The following is a 19,072-nucleotide window of genomic DNA, read 5'->3' as shown; positions in this document are numbered from 1 at the left end:
GAGAGCACCAACTTGGTCTCGACGGTTCATGTCAACAGCATAAAGGCTCGATTTCGTACAACAACAACTTTCTTGCAATGTACTCGGTAGAGCCATTTGAGTTGGGATATATGGAGCATAGACCGGTGCACATGAAGATATCAAAATATTGAACAATGACAATGAATAGATGGGTTTCAGACGAGATCAATAGGTAACGAGATGAGAATGCAGTTGTGAGTTTCAACCTGACAATGTTTGTTTCAGCTACATATACGATCGGCTGGTGGGGAATCGAAAAGATTGTATTGAACCCTCAGTGTTTGGATTTGAGGATTGCCTTCCTTTCTAAAACTGGGTTTGGAAGTTGGGTAAATGGAGGGCCAATGAAATGCTCACTTCCTATGTCGTGACCTAACTAAAACCGAACGCCCTTTTTCTTTTCGTCTCCGAAGATGGAGCAAGCTAGCATTTTGGTTTGAGAGTAGAAGATGATGGGGTGTATAACAGTATATATATAAGATTGTTGTGAATTATGCATTCAAACAAATCTTTTGCTGTGTATTTGCCTATTTGGCCTTATCTAATTTACTTACTTTCACAATTAAAATTCACAATTGAGACTGATGTGAAATCAGCTCATTGCTAAGTAAAGGACCATTCAACTTTTCTATTAATTATATAACAAGGGTCTCTCGTTGTCATAACCATAAAAACTGCAGACAAAGTAAGCATGCAATTTATAAGTTACTATATAATCGTTTCCTTCTAGACGGATTTGTTTAGTTTTACTTTTACTCATGATCTATCAAAACTTTTATCATTGATTGATAGAACTTCGACTATCCATGAATATTGATAGCTAGTTGAAACAACGAAAGAAAGTTCAAAATGTTTTGAATATTTTGGGTTTGATCCCTTACTCACTTTGAGGTTTTGCAGCAATTGAAGTTCAAGCACGTATTGAAGAGATGTGGCTTACAGAAAATGATGTTTAAATGTTTATCTATTGCTGACAAGGTTCTAAAAAACTCTAGGCGCTAGTCGGGCGGTGACCCGGGGACTAGCGCCTAGGGGCCTAGGCGGGAGCCTAGGTGGGGACTAGGCGGTTTTTATTTTTTTAATTTTTTAACTATTTTTATCACATAAAATTAATAATTAATAATTATTATTAAAGTCCTACAATAATATTTTCAATTATTATGTCCTACAATTAATTAAAAGTTGGAAAAAATATGTTTATGAGATAATAACAACCATACTTATTATTATCATTTAGCAATTAATATTGTTAATATAGAATTATAGATATTGTAGACGAAACGTTGAGGGAGAGAGGTCTGATGGGCACGCATCACTATGAGTCTTCTTCAACCTTTATCTTCAATATTTCTCTTCAAAATTGCTCTTTGGTTTCAATTATCTCTACTCTCTCATCACACGCACAGAGCACTCTCTCTCTCTCTCTCTCTCAACGAGTTAATTGCCGGAAACCACCACATCTGATTAAGAAGCCAGTATTCCGGCAATCCAGCTTCATTCGGACCACCACCACCGACTCATCATCGCGCCCTCCTCAACGACAATACCTTTCTTCTTCTTCTTCACTTCCTCGTCGACGAGGACCTAAAAAAAAAAAATTTGCAGCGCCTAGGCCAGCCGCCGAGGAGCCAAACGATTAGAGCCATCACCTAGCCTATAATCCGATCGGTGACCAAGCGCGGCCGCCTAGGCCGTTTTTTAGAACCCTGATTGCTGATAGTATTATATCTCATTGAAGCATTTTCAACTTAATTTAGTGGATATTAATAACATAATTGCTAGTTGTTTCTTTGTAGATCGATATGTGAACATGGAAATGCACGCATAAATAACATTAATTTAGTAGAATTATTTGATGGATGGTTTAGGTCTAGGGTGTTTATGGATACAACTAACAAAAGTACCACATAGGATTGTCGTAATTCATCCACAGACCACTGGTAGTAATATGAAGTCAATAAACAATGTGCATTATTAATTCTTCATCTTTGTTGCTTGGCTGAAAACAATCTGTAGGTACAATTCTTGTACATGTCATATTGGCATTCCCATACAAAGCTCAAAGAGTCTTTACTGATCTCAGGAAAACAGGTAAATGCATTTGCATAAGCATGGGATTGCAACAGGTGTTGCAATCCCCGAGTCTGCAGTCAATTTCATGTGGAGTCCGATTTTGGAAAGTAGGTTTTTGGTTTTATGTATTTACGTTTTTAAAGATTCTTCTGGTGGTTAAAATCGCAGTATTGATGCCCTAGGGTTTTTAGGACTTGTCTATTCCTAATTGATTTTCCTTAAGATTTGCTGAATTTCTTATATGGAAAGTTTCTTTCATAATTAAATGAGAATTAGGTTAGAATCTTTAGGTCAGAGGTTTTTGCCGTTGGTACTGCATATATTTGAGAAATATACACGGCAGAAGGTGGGTATCTAGACAGGCAAGAATATTGATAGAGTCTTGCATGTTTGCTTGAGTTTGAGTTTTCACAAAGTGTCAATACGCTTGGTCCATGTATAAGTGTTATTGATCATGCTTTCATATGCATAAAACTCTCTTGAGATCAGTAGATAGACGGTGAAGAAAGAAGAACAAGATTTGAAGATCGTTCAAGTGAAGGAGTTCTAGAAGGAAGACAAACTTTGTATTAGATTTTGTGTGAATCTTATAGCCGAGCTAGTGCTATTCAAAGTTTGTAAAAGAACATATCATTTTCAATATGATGATCTTTATTTTGGGTTCTCAAGAGTAAGAGCCCCGCAGTGTTTTTAATCTCATACTTGAGGTTTTCACTGCGTAACCAAAATCTGGTGTTTAGTTTGTTATTTTGGTTTCTGCTGCCCAGTAAGGATTGATCAGTGCACTGCAATCCTCGTTTTCCAGAAAATCATATTCTGTCCTTATATTTTCACTTGGCATCAGAGCAGGTTCTAAAGCTTTTTTAGTTGATCCATGGTCAAGGATGGAACGTGAATATAACAGAGCCTCTAGTTCTATAAATTGTCCGCCTTTGTTTGATGGTGAAGACTATTCACAATGGAAGATTATGATGGGGGCTTTTCTTTACTCTCAAGATGAAAACATGTGGAATATAGTTGAGAATGGATGGGAACACCCAACCAAGGCAGAAGATTCAAAGAAAGTAGAAGGGTCCTCTGCAAGGGTTCTCAAACCTAGGAAGGAATGGACAGAAGAAGAAGTTCGTGATAGAACTTGTGACTTTAAGGAAAAGAATTCACTATTCACAGCTTTGTCCAAGAAGGAGAGGATGAGAATTAGCCACTGTGACACAGCCAAACAAGCTTGGGATCTACTTCAGGTTACTTATGAGGGAAACAAGAAGGTTAGAGGTCAGAAGCTTCAAAGACTCGTATTGGAATTTGAGAACATGACCATGGGGGAAGATGAATCAATTGATGATTTTCACGCTCGACTTCTCAATGTGACAAACCAATGCCGTAGCCTTGATGATCCATTTGAGGAGCATCTAATAGTCAAGAAATTTCTCAGAGCTCTTCCTTCAAAATTTCAAGCCAAGCAAATTGCCATAGAGGAGACTCAAGACCTGGACACCTATTCTCTTGACGAACTGATAGGTAATCTCAAAACCTTTGAGATGAGGATCAAGCCCGAGAAAAAGGTAAAAAATATTGCTTTCTCTTCTGTTAAAAAGAAAGATTATATTGTTGATGATTCTGTGGATTTAACTTTTTTGACAAAAGAGTTCAAAAAAATTTTAAAAAACAAATCCTTTGGAAACTCTTCGAAAATTTTGCCTAACAAACCTAAATGCTTTGAGTGTGGTGGAATTGGTCACCTTGCTGCCGATTGTGGCAATAAAAGGTATAATTTGCGTGGAAACAAGGCTCTAAAATCTACTTGGAGTGATAGTGATGAAGGCTCTCAATCTGAGAATGAAGAGGTAAATCTTGCTCTTACTTCTTCTCTTAATATTGATTTTTCTGATGGTTCTGACTTGGAAGATGATACTCTTGATGAAGAAACAAATGAAAAGTGTAAGCAATTGTATAATGCTTCCAAAATTGTTCTTCGAAAAAATAAAAAACTTGAAGAAGAAATTGAATCTTTAAGAGTGGAAAAGATGAAAATTGAGCAAAAATTTGATACTTCTTTAAAAGAATGGGAAGAAGAACGTACTGACCTTGATGATAAGATTAAAGTTTTGCAGGGTGAGGTCAAATCTCAAAATTGGGACAAGGAGCATGATGAGCTTATAAACAAAATCAAAATTTTGCAGGTTGAAGTCAAGGCTCAGTCTACTCTAAATGTTTCACTAACCCTTGAAAATGAGAAATTGCAGGATGAGCTACTCAAAGTCAAGGAAACCTTCAACAAGTTCTCTATAGGGTCTGAAAAAGTCTCCAAGATGATGGGCTTTGGTCAAACTCATGGCAACAAAGAAGGGTTAGGTTATGAAAGTGAGTCTTGCAAGTCTTTAAACTTTGTTAAAGGTGTGGGGTGTGAAAGTTCATTGGATCAGTCACAAGCTTCAAATAACAATGATTATGGTCCCAAGTTGCCCAAAAGATCAGAGACAAATTTAGCCCTTCAAACCTATCAAAAAGGTGCTCAGGTAAGTTCTGACAGTCACATGTCTGTGCGTCAGCCCAGGTATATTCACAACTCCAAAAACTTTGTTCCTACTTGTCATTATTGTGGAAAATTAGGACACATACGTCCTAGGTGCAATATACTTCGCAGGGCTACTCAAAATCAGAGGAAAACTTTGGGAGTTAACTCACATGCCTCGTTGCAAGCTGAGTTGAAAGAGGGTCTGAATCAGATCGCCAGGATTGCAAAGTTAGCTTCAATCCCCGTGAATCTGGAACCAAAAACGAAGCAGAAGCAAATATGGATTAAAAAATGTTCAAATAATCGTTTTTCTACTCATATGGATAATCTTGATAATATGTTTGAGCGTGCTTTTGTTCCTACTGATCACAAATTGGCTAATTTGTTTACTAGGCCTTTAGACATACCTCAATTTGAATCACTTAGAAGCACCGTTGGTGGATGCTCTAAGTACTGATACTCTCACTTCATTTGATCCATTTTGCATGCATTCATGGTGTATGTCTTCATGATAGTATTGGTGCATTTTCTTTATGTCTCTGCATTGTTAGGTTCAGTTTCTGGAAATTTAGAATTGAAAAATAGTGGTTTGTATCCCCGAGTGTTTGACAGATTATTTTGAACTTAGATTGACAAGGGCCATACTCTTTTCTTTAAATCTGTGTGCAATAAGGTGCCTTGCACGTTTTGAACTTGTACTTACGTCACTCTGTAATTGTGAGCTTGAACAACATATTCTCTACAATCTTGAAACCTCACATGCACACATACTCTAAGTGGTGGTAAGTCTTAATTGATGGTTGGCTTGTTCTCATTGCTCATGTACGAAATTACTCTTGTTGGTTGCTCCTTGATATAAAAAAAAAAAATGTAGTTGGTTAATGGAGCATGGCCAGGCTATTCCCAAAGTAAATAGGTCTCGGTCGTGACGAACGATATGAGGATTGGGAAGAAACGGGAATGGTTTGGTCACCCCGGTGGATTGTGAAACTATTGACTCAAGTAGATGTGCTTTTTGGGATGTCCTTGTTACATCTAGTACCCTAAAGTCATCTGACTTGGGAGTTGCTAGCATAATACTTGTTACATGGGTCGTAGTCTTCTTGAGCAAAAATGTTACTTTGTGTGAAAGGCCAAAAGAAAAATTCAAAATCCTGCCCACACGATGTTATAAGGGGGAACAAAGTTTATGTGCTTAAATGTGTTTCGTATGTAAGCCTTGCTTTTCAGGTTTCCACAAATATTACACACCCCATCTTGAGATATATATATGTTCACTTTTCACAACAAGAGGTATAGAATACTCGATCACCCTCTATCTTACCTTGTGATTGTCGGAAAAATTTCACTCGTGTGAACTTATTTTGTTGCACTCTTGTTTATGGTTAAGTGGTATTGCTCTTGTTGGAAAAGCTATGCGAATTAAATCTGTTCTTAGCATTTGGATACAACCCACTCATTGTGTGTTTGCATTTCATTCTTGCATCTCTCATAACATGGTCACACTTAGGGGGAGTATTAATACTTGGACTATCTTCCTTCTACATTGCTTCCGCTACGTATGTTACCTTTGTCATTCCTATTCAAAAAGGGGGAGAAATTAGATGTGTGACTGTGATGTGTGACTGTGATAACATTATTCTATCTTATGCATTTTACCAGTGTGTGATAAGTGTTTCAGGAATGAATGGACGAAGAGTTGTGATGTTCCTCCTGTACTTGTTGAGGGGGAGAGTTTGTCCTAATCTATGTTTTGTATAGGAATGCCAAAGGGGGAGATTGTAGGTACAATTCTTGTACATGTCGTATTGGCATTCCCATACAAAGCTCAAAGAGTCTTTACTGATCTCAGGAAAACAGGTAAATGCATTTGCATAAGCATGGGATTGCAACAGGTGTTGCAATCCCCGAGTCTACAGTCAATTTCATGTGGAGTCCGATTTTGGAAAGTAGGTTTTTGGTTTTATGTATTTACGTTTTTAAAGATTCTTCTGGTGGTTAAAATCGCAGTATTGATGCCCTAGGGTTTTTAGTACTTGTCTATTCCTAATTGATTTTCCTTAAGATTTGCTGAATTTCTTATATGGAAAGTTTCTTTCATAATTAAATGAGAATTAGGTTAGAATCTTTAGGTCAGAGGTTTTTGCCGTTGGTACTGCATATATTTGAGAAATATACACGGCAGAAGGTGGGTATCTAGACAGGCAAGAATATTGATAGAGTCTTGCATGTTTGCTTGAGTTTGAGTTTTCACAAAGTGTCAATACGCTTGGTCCATGTATAAGTGTTATTGATCATGCTTTCATATGCATAAAACTCTCTTGAGATCAGTAGAGAGACGGTGAAGAAAGAAGAACAAGATTTGAAGATCGTTCAAGTGAAGGAGTTCTAGAAGGAAGACAAACTTTGTATTAGATTTTGTGTGAATCTTATAGCCGAGCTAGTGCTATTCAAAGTTTGTAAAAGAACATATCATTTTCAATATGATGATCTTTATTTTGGGTTCTCAAGAGTAAGAGCCCCGCAGTGTTTTTAATCTCATACTTGAGGTTTTCACTGCGTAACCAAAATCTGGTGTTTAGTTTGTTATTTTGGTTTCTGCTGCCCAGTAAGGATTGATCAGTGCACTGCAATCCTCGTTTTCCAGAAAATCATATTCTGTCCTTATATTTTCACAATCATGTGGTACAAATGAATACAAATACCCCACATTGTGATCATAAAACTAGCTTAATGGCTGAAATGATGTTTGGCCCGTAAAATCCTAGTTTAATGAAGATGGAGCATCATGTAATAAGTTGCAATTTTACGTTATTCTAAGAGCATAATATTAGTGCCCAAATTTTTTAAAGGGATAGTTAACATCATATACTTAATGCAACTCATCTAGATGAAGAACAAACTAACAGGGAAGCAAATTCTTATATCTTGTCCACGAGTATTCAAAACATTTGATCATTTTAAGAAGAATTGTACTATTTTAGCATTAATTCAAAAGATGGTCGTGATTTTTAACCTTTTTTGTTTTGTCTGTTAATTAATTGAAAAAATGATGTACACATTTTTAGCACATGCATGTTCGTTTTCAATCTAGTTATTTATTTTCTATACCTAAAACCGTTTCATTTTGACTGAATTTTAACAAATACCATTGTAAATATTTCTGTTTCTAACAATCTCTAAAAGTTATTTAAGTTGTCAAGACATTCTCATTCTAAATAACTTTCTTCGCACCTATCTCTCTTTCGTCTTCTCATAAAGACTTTCATTAAATTCCACTCATAGCTTTTTAATTCCAATGGAAATTAACTTCAAAGCTCCGGAAGGCCCAGAAAGCTCACCCCTACTTCCAATTTCAAATAACCCTAATTCAAACCCTCATGTTCAGCAGTCAATGAAATCACACTACATTTCTAAAGTTACCGTAGTCCAACTCATAATTCTAATGGTTACATTTGGGACAGTCTTGTCCTTGCCTTCTTTTTTCACCTCCATGTCCTTGGTTCCCCAAACTCCAAGTTTCCAACTCGACTCTCTTTTTCTATCTAATTTTAACATCTCAAACACAATATTCGGGGCTGATTGGGATATAACCCTTAAAATAGAGAACCCCAACTTGGTCTCGACGGTTCATGTCAACAGCATAAAGGGCTCGATTTTGTACAACAACAACTTTCTTGCAATGTACTCTGTAGAGCCATTTGAGTTGGGATACATGGAGCATAGACCGGTGCACATGAAGATATCAAAATATCAAACAATGACAATGAATAGATGGGTTTCAGAAGAGATCAATAGGCAACGAGATGAGAATGCAATTGTGAGTTTCAACCTGACAATGTTTGTTTCAACTACATATACGACTGGCTGGTGGGGAGCCGAAAAGGTTGTATTGAACCCTCAGTGTTTGGATTTGAGGATTGCCTTCCTTTCTAAAACTGGGTTTGGAAGTTGGGTAAATGGAGGGCCAATGAAATGCTCACTTCCTATGTCGTGACCTAACTAAAACCGAACGCCCTTTTTCTTTTCGTCTCCGAAGATGGAGCAAGCTAGCATTTTGGTTTGAGAGTAGAAGATGATGGGGGTGTATAACAGTATATATATAAGATTGTTGTGAATTATGCATTCAAACAAATCTTTTGCTGTGTATTTGCCTATTTGGCCTTGTGTTAATTTACTTGCTTTCACAATTAAAATTCACAACTGAGATTGAAGTGAAATCAGCTCGCTATATAAAAGACCATTGAACTTTTTCTTTTATAAAAGAAGAGTCTCTCGTCGTTGGAACCATAAAGAATGCAGATGAAGTAGGGTTATATCCCCCTTTTTCCGGTTGGGTGACATCAAAACAGTGCACTCCTGCACTATGTGCAGAGGAGATTCACCAAAACACATGTACAGGGACTTATCCGCAACCCCTAATGGTCCGAAGCCTTTCTTCACCACAGTCCTTGCTTTTTTCTAAACAACTAGTACTGCCAGGGTTCTGATAAATAATGGGGAAAAGCTTGCGATAAGTTTCTTGATCAGCGTCTTCATATCGTTGTGTTGCTGCTTCTTTAGATCTCTTGCAAATGCAGTCGCCTGTCCTAACCCTAACCTTGCGCTCCAAAATTCAATCGCTGGTCTAGATACCTAATCTAGGGTTTCTCAGTTTTGGCTGATAAGTTGTATCCCAATTTGAACTAGTTTATTGAAAAGGCCACATGGCCCATTTCTTTGGGTTTTAGGCAAAGGCATATAGAACTTAAATTGACATGCATTATCATAAAAGGAAAAAAAAAAAAAAGGGTAAAAAAAGCAGATAATGACTTCGAGTCTTCAATCTTCATATTTTGATTTCCGCCAAATCGCACTGTTTGGTTATCCATGTGTGTGCTGCAATTTGGTATAACTTTTTTTTTGTTAGAATAAATTTCGTAAGACATTTGCATGTACAATTGGGTGACATTTTGTTTAATAGCCACTCTAGTTGCTTCTCATTTCTATTTGTTGCCAAACCACATTGTTTTAGTATAAAAGGGTTTTGGTTCTCCACAAAAATAAGCCATTAGTGCCAAATGATCGAGCTACATGTTCTTTTGTCGGTCTGAACTTTTGCCTTGTAATATTATTAATTGTTACATCGAAGAAGATCAACTTAATTCGGAAAATTTGTATGCAAAAGCCGGCCACGAAAATACACCTAACAAATCGGTTTCTCGTTAGTTTGGGATTACGGGACCGTGGAACCCCACATTCGGAATGACACAAGAACATTAACAATTTTTAAATGATACCAAATTTATAATTTAATCCTTCTTTCTAAGCTAATTAGTTTTTACTTTTTTGGTGATACATAAGGACATAAAATCCAAAGATAGTACACCTAACAATTACTTTATTCTTCTTCTTTTTTTTTTTTTAGAATTAACAATTACTTTATTCGTTGAAGATTATTTTGTTTAGTACTGCTGACATCCTGGTTAACGATTAACTTTCATTCTTCATAAACCCAGTTCTGCACCTTCTGGCATTCCCAGTTCTGTCTTCTCACAAAAACGAGAAAAAAAAAAAAAATCACCTGGTGATGGCGGTGGATGGAAAAGACACCCAGAAGCCACACGTAGCGGTGCTATCGAGTCCGGGCATGGGTCACGTGACCCCTCTCCTCGAGCTAGCCAAACGGCTGGTCGTCGACCTCGGCTTCCAGGTCAGCTTCCTTGCAATCACCACCGATGCACCACCCGCGCAGCTTCAGCTGCTCAACAACAACCCCACCCTCCCTTCCGATCTCCACGTCATCCACCTCCCTCATGTTGATATGTCAAGCAACGACAGCATAGCAATTCGGATCCTTCAAATTGTCCGAGAGAGCCTTCGTTTACTGCCCTCGGTGCTAACCAACTTAAACTCACACAAACCGCCGCCAAAGGCTCTAATCGTCGATCCGTTTTGTGCCGAAGCCCTTGAGACCGCCAGCGACCACTCTATCCCAACGTATCTTTTCTTGACCGCCTCCGCTTCATTTCTGGCGTTGACCATTTACTTCCCTACGCTTCATGCAGAGGTCAAAGGAGATTATGGTAAAATCAAAGAGAGGGTTTTTCTTCCAGGTTGCATGCCCTTGTGGGTTGACGATCTTCTCCCTGATGTTCTGGTACCAGAAGTCTTGCCTCTATGCAACCGGTTCCCACTCGTCAAGGGCATTTTCGTGAACACATGGGAAGAACTCGAGCCGGTACCGCTTTGCGCATTTAAAAACCACCCTTTCTTTGTCAATCTGCCGATGCCGACGGTTCATCCCATCGGACCCCTAACCAAAGACAAAGAGGTTGACGTGGAATCGGAGTTGCTGACGTGGCTGGACAAGCAGCCGTGTGACTCGGTTGTTTACTTGTCGTTCGGCAGCGGAGGGACGCTGTCGGCGGAGCAGATGGTGGAGTTGGCTCATGGGTTGGAGCTGAGTGGAAAACGATTCCTCTGGGTGGCGAGACCTCCCGGAGCGGATGGTGCTTCGGGAAGCTTCTTCGAAGTTGGTGGTGATGTTTCCCTTACGGCGTCGTATTTGCCGGATGGGTTTCTGGAGAGGACACGAGGGGCGGGGCTGGTGACGGCGACGTGGGCCCCGCAAGTGGCGGTGTTGAGCCACCCCTCGGTGTGTGGGTTTGTGACGCACTGCGGGTGGAACTCTGTGATGGAGAGCGTGGTGCACGGGGTGGAGATGGTGGCGTGGCCGCTTTACGCGGAGCAGAAGATGAATGCGAGGGCGTTGGTGGAGATGGGAGTGGCGGTGAGGCCGGAGGCGGGAGAGGAGGGAGTTGTGGGGAGGGCGGAGGTGGAGAGGGTGGTGAGGTTGGTGGTGGAAGGCGAGGAAGGGAAGGAGATGAGGGGGAGGGTGAGAAAGATGCAGCAGAGTGCGGTGGAGGCTTTGGGTGGTGGTGGGTCATCTGGCGGGTGTCTAAGTCGCTTGGGGAAGGAGTGGAGGGATGGAAGTACAGGTTGATGGAATGTGGGATTTCGCCTATTAATTAAGGGCAATGATATAGGGCCTCAATGAGGCCTAAGATTTGTGGCCTCAAATCCTAGGTGTCATGCCATGTAAGCAAATACAAATTTTATTTTCAATTTCACATAATAAATCTTGCCACATCATACTATTGCAACACCAATTCTACCCTTTTATATTTCCTTCTAGATGTTAAGGGATGAATCAATTACATTAATGAATTAAATTAGGTGACGAAAAAAAAAAGATAAGCTATTAATTATGTATTAATTTAAGAGATATGTCTACAAATTCTTTGACAAATATTTTTCTTCATTTAATTAAATTCTTTCCTATAATTGTTCTTTCCAAATAGCATCAATGTAGTAAAGAAATAGGCATTGACTTTTCTTTACAAATATTGATTAATTTCATCCAAAAAAATAGCATTAATAAATTGAATTTGGTATTATGTCTAAATTAAGAGGTAAGAAAAAATTCCAGCCATTAATTATCATCTACAAATCTAAATATAAGGGAAAAAACAAACAAAAAATAATAAACTCAAATATAACGTGTAAACCCTAGCTACATAAAGAGAGAGAAAAATGAACAAAAGAATATATATAATCATATGAATATGTATTTTTCACATTATTTTCAAAATTTACAGGAGCCCAACAAAGGTTGAATTCATATACATATGTTATGCAAATCTATTGACTGAATTACATTAATTTTTTTCTATTTTTGATTGACGAAAAAAAAAATTGTTGTTTAAATCTAATCATGAGTGTAACGAAAAGAAAAAATGAAACAAAAAAACCAAAATAATTTTTGTTTAGAAGAAAGCCAAAATAACTTAGATTCATTAGATTTTGGAAGGATAAGTGTAACGTCCCGAACCCAAATTCACCGGTTTACTAGTCATTTGGACAGTAAACGGTAATTTGTTTTACTTTTACTCTTTTTCAGCAACTTTAGTGGCCCTAAAAGTTGACTTTTTGTTCGGGTCAAAATTTGGGAAAATGTTCTTCATGGAAGTTGTAGAGGACGTTAAACCGAGCGCGTGCATATGTGGTTCGTAAAAATCGGAGCTCGTATGCGATAGTTATAAGCGAAATAGTAAAGTTACTGTTTAAGGTTACTGTTCATGGTAAGTTTCTATAAATAGCCAAGTTACTGTGGTAAGTTTCCATTTTTGGAAACTTACCCGGCCTTTTCTCTCTCTTCTCCCCCGACATTTTCTTCCTCTTCGGCCCGATTTCTTCTCCCTCCGGTTTCTTCCTTCTCCGGCCGACCCACGACGGAATCCGGGCACCGGCAGGCTCGCCTCCTCCTCCTTGTCACGCCTGGGGTGGTGTTTGGCGGTGGCTCGACCGGTGGAGCTCGGAATTGAGCTGTGAAGGTTACTGTAGCCGATCGGAACTTTCATCGATTTCCGGCGATTCCGGCCGTTTCCGGCCACGAAATTGGCATCGAAGGTTCGGTTTTCATCACTGATCATTTCCCCTATGGCCTTGTGTCACGATTTGTTGTGTAGAAGTCGAATTGATGAATTGAAATTTTAGGGTTCTTGAGAAATTTCTGGGCTTGTGTTCATCGGCCGAATTGGAGCTCTTTCAGGTAAAATTGGAACTTGTTGTAGTTGAATGAATGGTTGGGTGTGTTGAGTAGATGCTACTGTCCAAATTTGGTGGCCATCGGAGGTGGTGGCCGCCGGCGCGTGGGGCCCACGCGCCGCCACTGTTGGTGGCGCGTGGAGGCGTGTAGGGCAGTGTTTTAATTCCAGTTTTTAGCCCATTAAATTCTATAAATGTTGTAGAGCTTGTATGTGAAGTTTGGTGATTTTTGGAGAAACTTGAAATTAATTATGAATTTTTGAAGTTTAGGGTTTCGATTATCGAATTACGAGAATCCGACCGTCGGATATCTCTCGGTTCTGCTTTGGAACCTTTAGATTAACGAATTGGTATTAGTGGTATAATTTGGGCTGAATCCGAGGAGAATGGGAGATGTAAATTATGAGGAATTGAGTTTAGGAATTATATTAAATTGTTGAATAATTATTCACGGAATATAATCGTGTACAGGATGTCGTACCGAGCCCTGGCTCGATGAAGGAACTCGTATACGTGATCGTCGGAATAGTACTGTGAGTGGACTTTTGTTTTTAAGTAATTGATGCATGCATTATTTCTTAAAGTATGCTCTATTTATTCATCAATTTACATTTCGAGTATGAGATTATAAATTGATTTCGTATTATCTCATATAAATACTTTCATTATTGATTCGTTTCCGAAATTGCTTTTGATTTATAATCTTAATGGTGAATTATCTTATTTCCGAGGTTATTTCCGGAATTATTCTCTAATTATATTTTATTTCGATTTGAGACTTCTAAAGGAGTTTCGAAATGGGATTTCGATGGAATTATTTTTTGTTTATTTATTCGATCTTTGGTTTTGGCATTGGGAATGCCTTAGTAATGATTTCGGTTTGAGAATTGTGATTTTGTTTGATCTCGCTTTTCTGCTATTGATTTGGAGATACTTTTGGCGTGTGGGACACGTCGTTGGAAATTCTTTAACGAGAGATGGGGGAAGCCTTATGTATTTTGGATTTACTGGATTTTCGGTTATGTTTCCCTGTGCCATACTGAGGGGTGATTTTATCATGCTAGCATTGATTTTCCGCCTTTGTGGCGCGGTGATGGGATCACCGTTGCCCTTCCGCCTTTGTGGCGCAGATTACTGTCTTTGTGACAGTAATTCTGTAGCCCAGTATCCTATCGCTACACTTAGTGGCGTAAGGGTATATTACGGGAGTTATGGGAGTTCTTTAGCCTGGGAGGCTATCACCCAACCAAGCCTGAGTGGCTTATTCGTATGGCTATCATCTTCCCCTACTTATACTATTTTTGACTAGCGGGGACTAGTCTGAGTTTTCTTAACCAGCGGGGCTGGACTTATATTTTCGAGTATTGAAATTTCAATCTCTTACTCTGTTGTTTTGACTAGCAGGGCTAGTCGGTTTTCTGGAGTTCAACGTTTTTCGGATTATTTTCTTAAGTGTTCTATAAATGTTGCATGCATCCGGATTTTATATATCGAAAAATGTGGGAAAGTATGAAGTTTTATTTTGTTTTATTCATATTAAATTATTTATTTTTGTCCACTCACGCTAACGTTTTTATGTACTTTCCCCTGGGCCCTTCGGTTTCAAATGCCCAGTGTGCAGGAGAAATTAGTTGAGGTCGGGCGTACATGGAGTCGAGGCATAGTCAACAGTATGGCTTCCGCAATTGCCTTGAATTAGGTTTTCCTCATTTACCTTTCTATTAGAATTGCTCTGATTACCTGCGGAATTAAGGTTATTAAGTTGAGATTTGTGTGTTGTGAATTTGGTTGATGTTGTTTGGGGGAGCAGGGTGGCTCCAGGAGAATAAGGATGGATGATTTAGAAGTGTAAATTTTCTTTCTACAGGTTTTGGGTTGTCCACTTTAGGGGAAGTTCTGCCTAATTTTCGGTTGAATTTTCGGTAGAATTTCTTCTACGGTGGGCCCCGCAGGTCCACTTCGGATTTCAGGGTGAAATTCGGGGCGGGTCCTGTCAATAAGATTGTCTTTTTCACAAGAATTACATGTCATGATTTGACAAATTAGTGATGTGTGTAGGTGATATGGCATGACACCTAAGATTGAGGCCACAAATCTTAGGCCTCATTGAGGCCACAAATCATTTTCCATTAATTAATTACTGTAGCTTGTGATTTATGAACAGCATATGCCTTCGTAATGTTTCATTTCATGTTTGTTTTGAATGATGACGACAATATTTCCGGGGCTTTGTGAAATGTTAATAATAGCTACAATTCCAAGATTTTGGGCTGAAAACTAGTATGTAATAAGTGAAGAATTATTATTATACATGCATACATTTAAAACTCGTGGACTGTTCATTCAACCGTTCATTTAACAGTAAAGATCGTCTGTTGTTCACAGCACTGTTCATTAGGCTCAAAGTGAAGTGGCGCTTTTACCTTTCCTTTTAGTGTCAATTACAATTTGGTATTGTTTGATAGGGTTGTTGTGCGATGGGTTTTTGCTGTCTTCGTTTCTTGAGTTTCTTCAATTACAGATGTTTGAAAAAGTTCTCTGGCGAAAGGCTATTTCAGTCTTTCGGTTTGACGGTTTGGCTTTTTGTTAATCGTTGGTGAGTTTTTATTTCTTCTTAATCGTTTGTTCGGATGATTGATTGTTGATAATTGATTGTCTGTTTTGTTGTCTTAAATCCGGTTGTAGGAAACAGAAGAAGTCTTGCTAAGTTTGGGATTTGAGTGATTGATTGGGAGAGGTTGAAGGTTTTGTGATATAGATTGTGTTGTTGGAGTAGAGAGGAGAAGAGGAGGGATCCAAGGTTTTGATCAATTTTGGGAGGGAGCTTTCAGGAAGAGAAGGAGAGATTTTGATAGCCAAGTAGAAAGGAGAAGAGGAGAGATCTAAGAATTTGATCGTCTCTGGCAGCTACGTTTGGGTTTGTTTTGGAAGAGGTGTATGCCAAGATTTTGATCAAGTTTGGGAGAGAGGTTTCAGCAAAAGAAGAGGGGTGTGTGTTTGATTGTTTTTTCAGTTCTATGAAATGAAAATTGGGTTTTTTTACTTGGTATGATATGGGTTTTCAGTTATGTGTTCGAAGAAATGAAAATTGGGTTTTTTTTTTTACTTGGTATGAATTGGGTTTTCAGTTAGAGTTTTTCTATTGGAACCTCCAAATTTACTCACTTTACCTCTGCTTTTTACACCTCTTATCAAATTTTCAAATACTAAATTTACTCACTAAACCTCATTAAACTACCTCAAATAACCTCACTCATATAATTTGCAAACAAATTATTATCTTTAAAATAAAAAATTTAGTCATTTCAATGATTTAATCACTCTATAAATCTTAACTAAATATACATTTCTTAATCAAACTTCAGTTTCAAAAATTAATGTCTAATAGAGGGGACAGAGGGAACGCGCCCCACGAGCTGGAATAGAGAGGACGCCGTCGTCAGCCTTTGTTCCTGTCCGACTGCGCCACTGCGCTGGTGATGGCTTCTGGCCTAGCTGGTGCACGACGGATGTGGCCGGACGGGTGATCTGTTTCGTGGGCGTGGCTCAAGCTTGAGATCTGGGATCGGGAGATGGTGGTTTTCTCTTTCTTCCTCGGTCGATTGGCGTGGCTGTGTCGTGGCGGTGGGCCGAGATCCCATTGGGATCGGAGTGGAAGCGGGCCGGAGCGGGGTTTGGTGGTTGTAGGTGGCCGGCAAGCTGGGCTCGGTGGCTGGCTGATGTAGATCGAAGGTTGGCTGGTCGGGATCGGTGGCTTTGTGGTCTGTCTGCCGGTGTGGTTTCGACACCAGATGCGGGCCTTCCATTCTCCGATTGGGGACATGTGGGGTTTGCAATGGTTGGAGCGGCCCTCCGATGGCCGGACGATGAAGGTGGGGTAACGGTGGCCCAGCGCCAGTGGAGGGGAGGAAGGATTGGGGGCGGTGCGATGCAGCAACACAGTTGGGCCGGGTTGGTGGGTAACGACCCATCTGCTGGTTTGGATTCCTGGGCTGGGACTCTGCCTATGGGCCTGTTATGGGCTGCAGTTTGGGGCTGGGTTCACTTAGTGGGCTCTGCGTCAAGTTTTATTTTATTTATAGTTTTTATTTGCTTCTGTTGCTTAGTTTGTTTGCGATTATCGCGAGTAATAAGACCCAACACTTGTTGTGCAGGGCTAGTCGGGTTGTGTACCCGTGTGTGCACTCAAAGTGCCTTGTCTGCTCTTGGTAGGCGGCGAGTTCCTTGCTTGGTCAAATGGTCGCTGCCTCCTAGTGGCAGGGTGAGACTACGTGCCACTGGATGTAGAGTCCAGTGGCAACATGATAGGAAAGCTGGTACAATGGAAATTACGCTTTGCTGCATTAAAGTTGCTGATCGAGTAATCTTTCCGTTGTGTCACCGCTGGGAAGCAAATAGAACCGTCTGGAGCGCGTTCTTTGCTAGTTGGTGTGGATTGGAATACAAGTATTTAGTAGAGTCGTCTCATGATTTATTTTCTGGATGTACTCTAGTTGCAGATTGTAATCTGGGGTTTAGGCTCAATGTCCCCCCCTTGTATTCGTTGGTTTCATTTATGAAGGCTTGAGGGCAGCCGCACCGGCCCTTGTTCAAAAAAAAAAAATAATAATGTCTAATCAATAAGAAAATGCCATGAACTATTCTGTTTTTTTTTTTCTTTTCTATTTTAGCTGTGCAAAAAAAAAATGAAGAAATCATTTGTTTTTATTCTCAAAAAAAAAATCATTTGTTTTTTAATGTTTATTTTTTTCTGTATTTTTTTGTACCACATAATTAATTATTTAAATATATATATATATATATATATATATATATATATATATATATATATTTTAACAGCTAGTTTTTTTTAAAAAAATTTTACAATATAATGGATTGACTTAGATTTAGATCATAAATCATAAGAGAATTTATTTTGTTTTCCCTCACCAATATGCGTTCAACATATATATCATACATTTTTATGTCACATGATCTTAATCATATTTTTAATTCTTATTAAATATATATGAATGTTTTAATGAGTATGTAGTGAAATTGGAAAATGAAAATAGATAAGGAAAATAATAAGAAATACAATCTAATATTATTGAATTAGAAAGTCTACATAAAATAAATATAATATTTTTTTGGTATAATTATTGTCCTTAATTGTCATTTTATAGTAGGTTATATATGTCATTTAATAATTCATAATAAAGTGAGATCAAATGAGCAGATTTGGAGGTCCCAATAGAAACTCTCTTTCAGTTATCTATTCGATGAAATGAAAATTGGGTTTTTTTTAGGACTAAATTCAGCTTAGTCCCTCTTGAATTTTAGGGCTAAAATCACTTTGGTCATTGACTTTTTTTTTTAATCACGATGGTCTTTGATCTTCCAAATTGCATCAGTTGCGTCCAAAATTTGAAATTGGCTCGAAAGATGACGTCACTTGCTGAGTTGGAGCCGACATAGGGCCTATTTTTCAGCCTTTGACCCGCCGAGAAGGGTAAAATGGACATTTTCCCTTACCTCCCCAATTCCAAACCCACCTTTCTTCTTCCAATCAGAGTCCTATCCTTCCATCTCGACAACCTCCAATTCCAACTGACCACCCCAATGTAGAGCACCACCGCCACCGCCCCACTTCAAACCCTCTCTCTCCCTCCCCCTCCCTCTTAGCATCTTCTCCGGTGCAAATCCTAATCTAATCCTTTAAATTTACCAGAATTAACATTACCATAACATTTCCAGAAAATGACAATTAATGTACATTGCTTCAAATTACAAACTTAACCACAAAAACTTCAAATACCAGATAGGTATAGCACATTTTCAATCCAAAATAGTACAACAAGAACGATAGTAGATCCAAATTCATACTATTTCACT

The 19,072-nt window shown here is 38.8% G+C and overlaps 1 protein-coding gene across 1 annotated transcript; it reads left to right on the top strand.

Moving 5' to 3' along the window:
• The first annotated feature begins 9,778 nt into the window (after positions 1-9,778).
• LOC133733440 (anthocyanidin 3-O-glucosyltransferase 5-like) lies at positions 9,779-15,564 on the top strand. The gene is made up of 2 exons (XM_062161057.1): positions 9,779-11,689; positions 14,813-15,564. Exon 1 carries the CDS (start codon positions 10,179-10,181, stop codon positions 11,592-11,594), a length of 1,416 nt encoding a protein of 471 aa, XP_062017041.1. The 5' UTR covers positions 9,779-10,178; the 3' UTR covers positions 11,595-11,689; positions 14,813-15,564.
• Positions 15,565-19,072: the final 3,508 nt, after the last annotated feature.

Source organism: Rosa rugosa, chromosome 2 (assembly GCF_958449725.1).
Source record: "Rosa rugosa chromosome 2, drRosRugo1.1, whole genome shotgun sequence".
Lineage (NCBI taxonomy): Eukaryota > Viridiplantae > Streptophyta > Magnoliopsida > Rosales > Rosaceae > Rosa > Rosa rugosa.
Note: the sequence above shows the minus strand (reverse complement) of the source record. Positions and strands in the feature narration are given on the sequence as shown.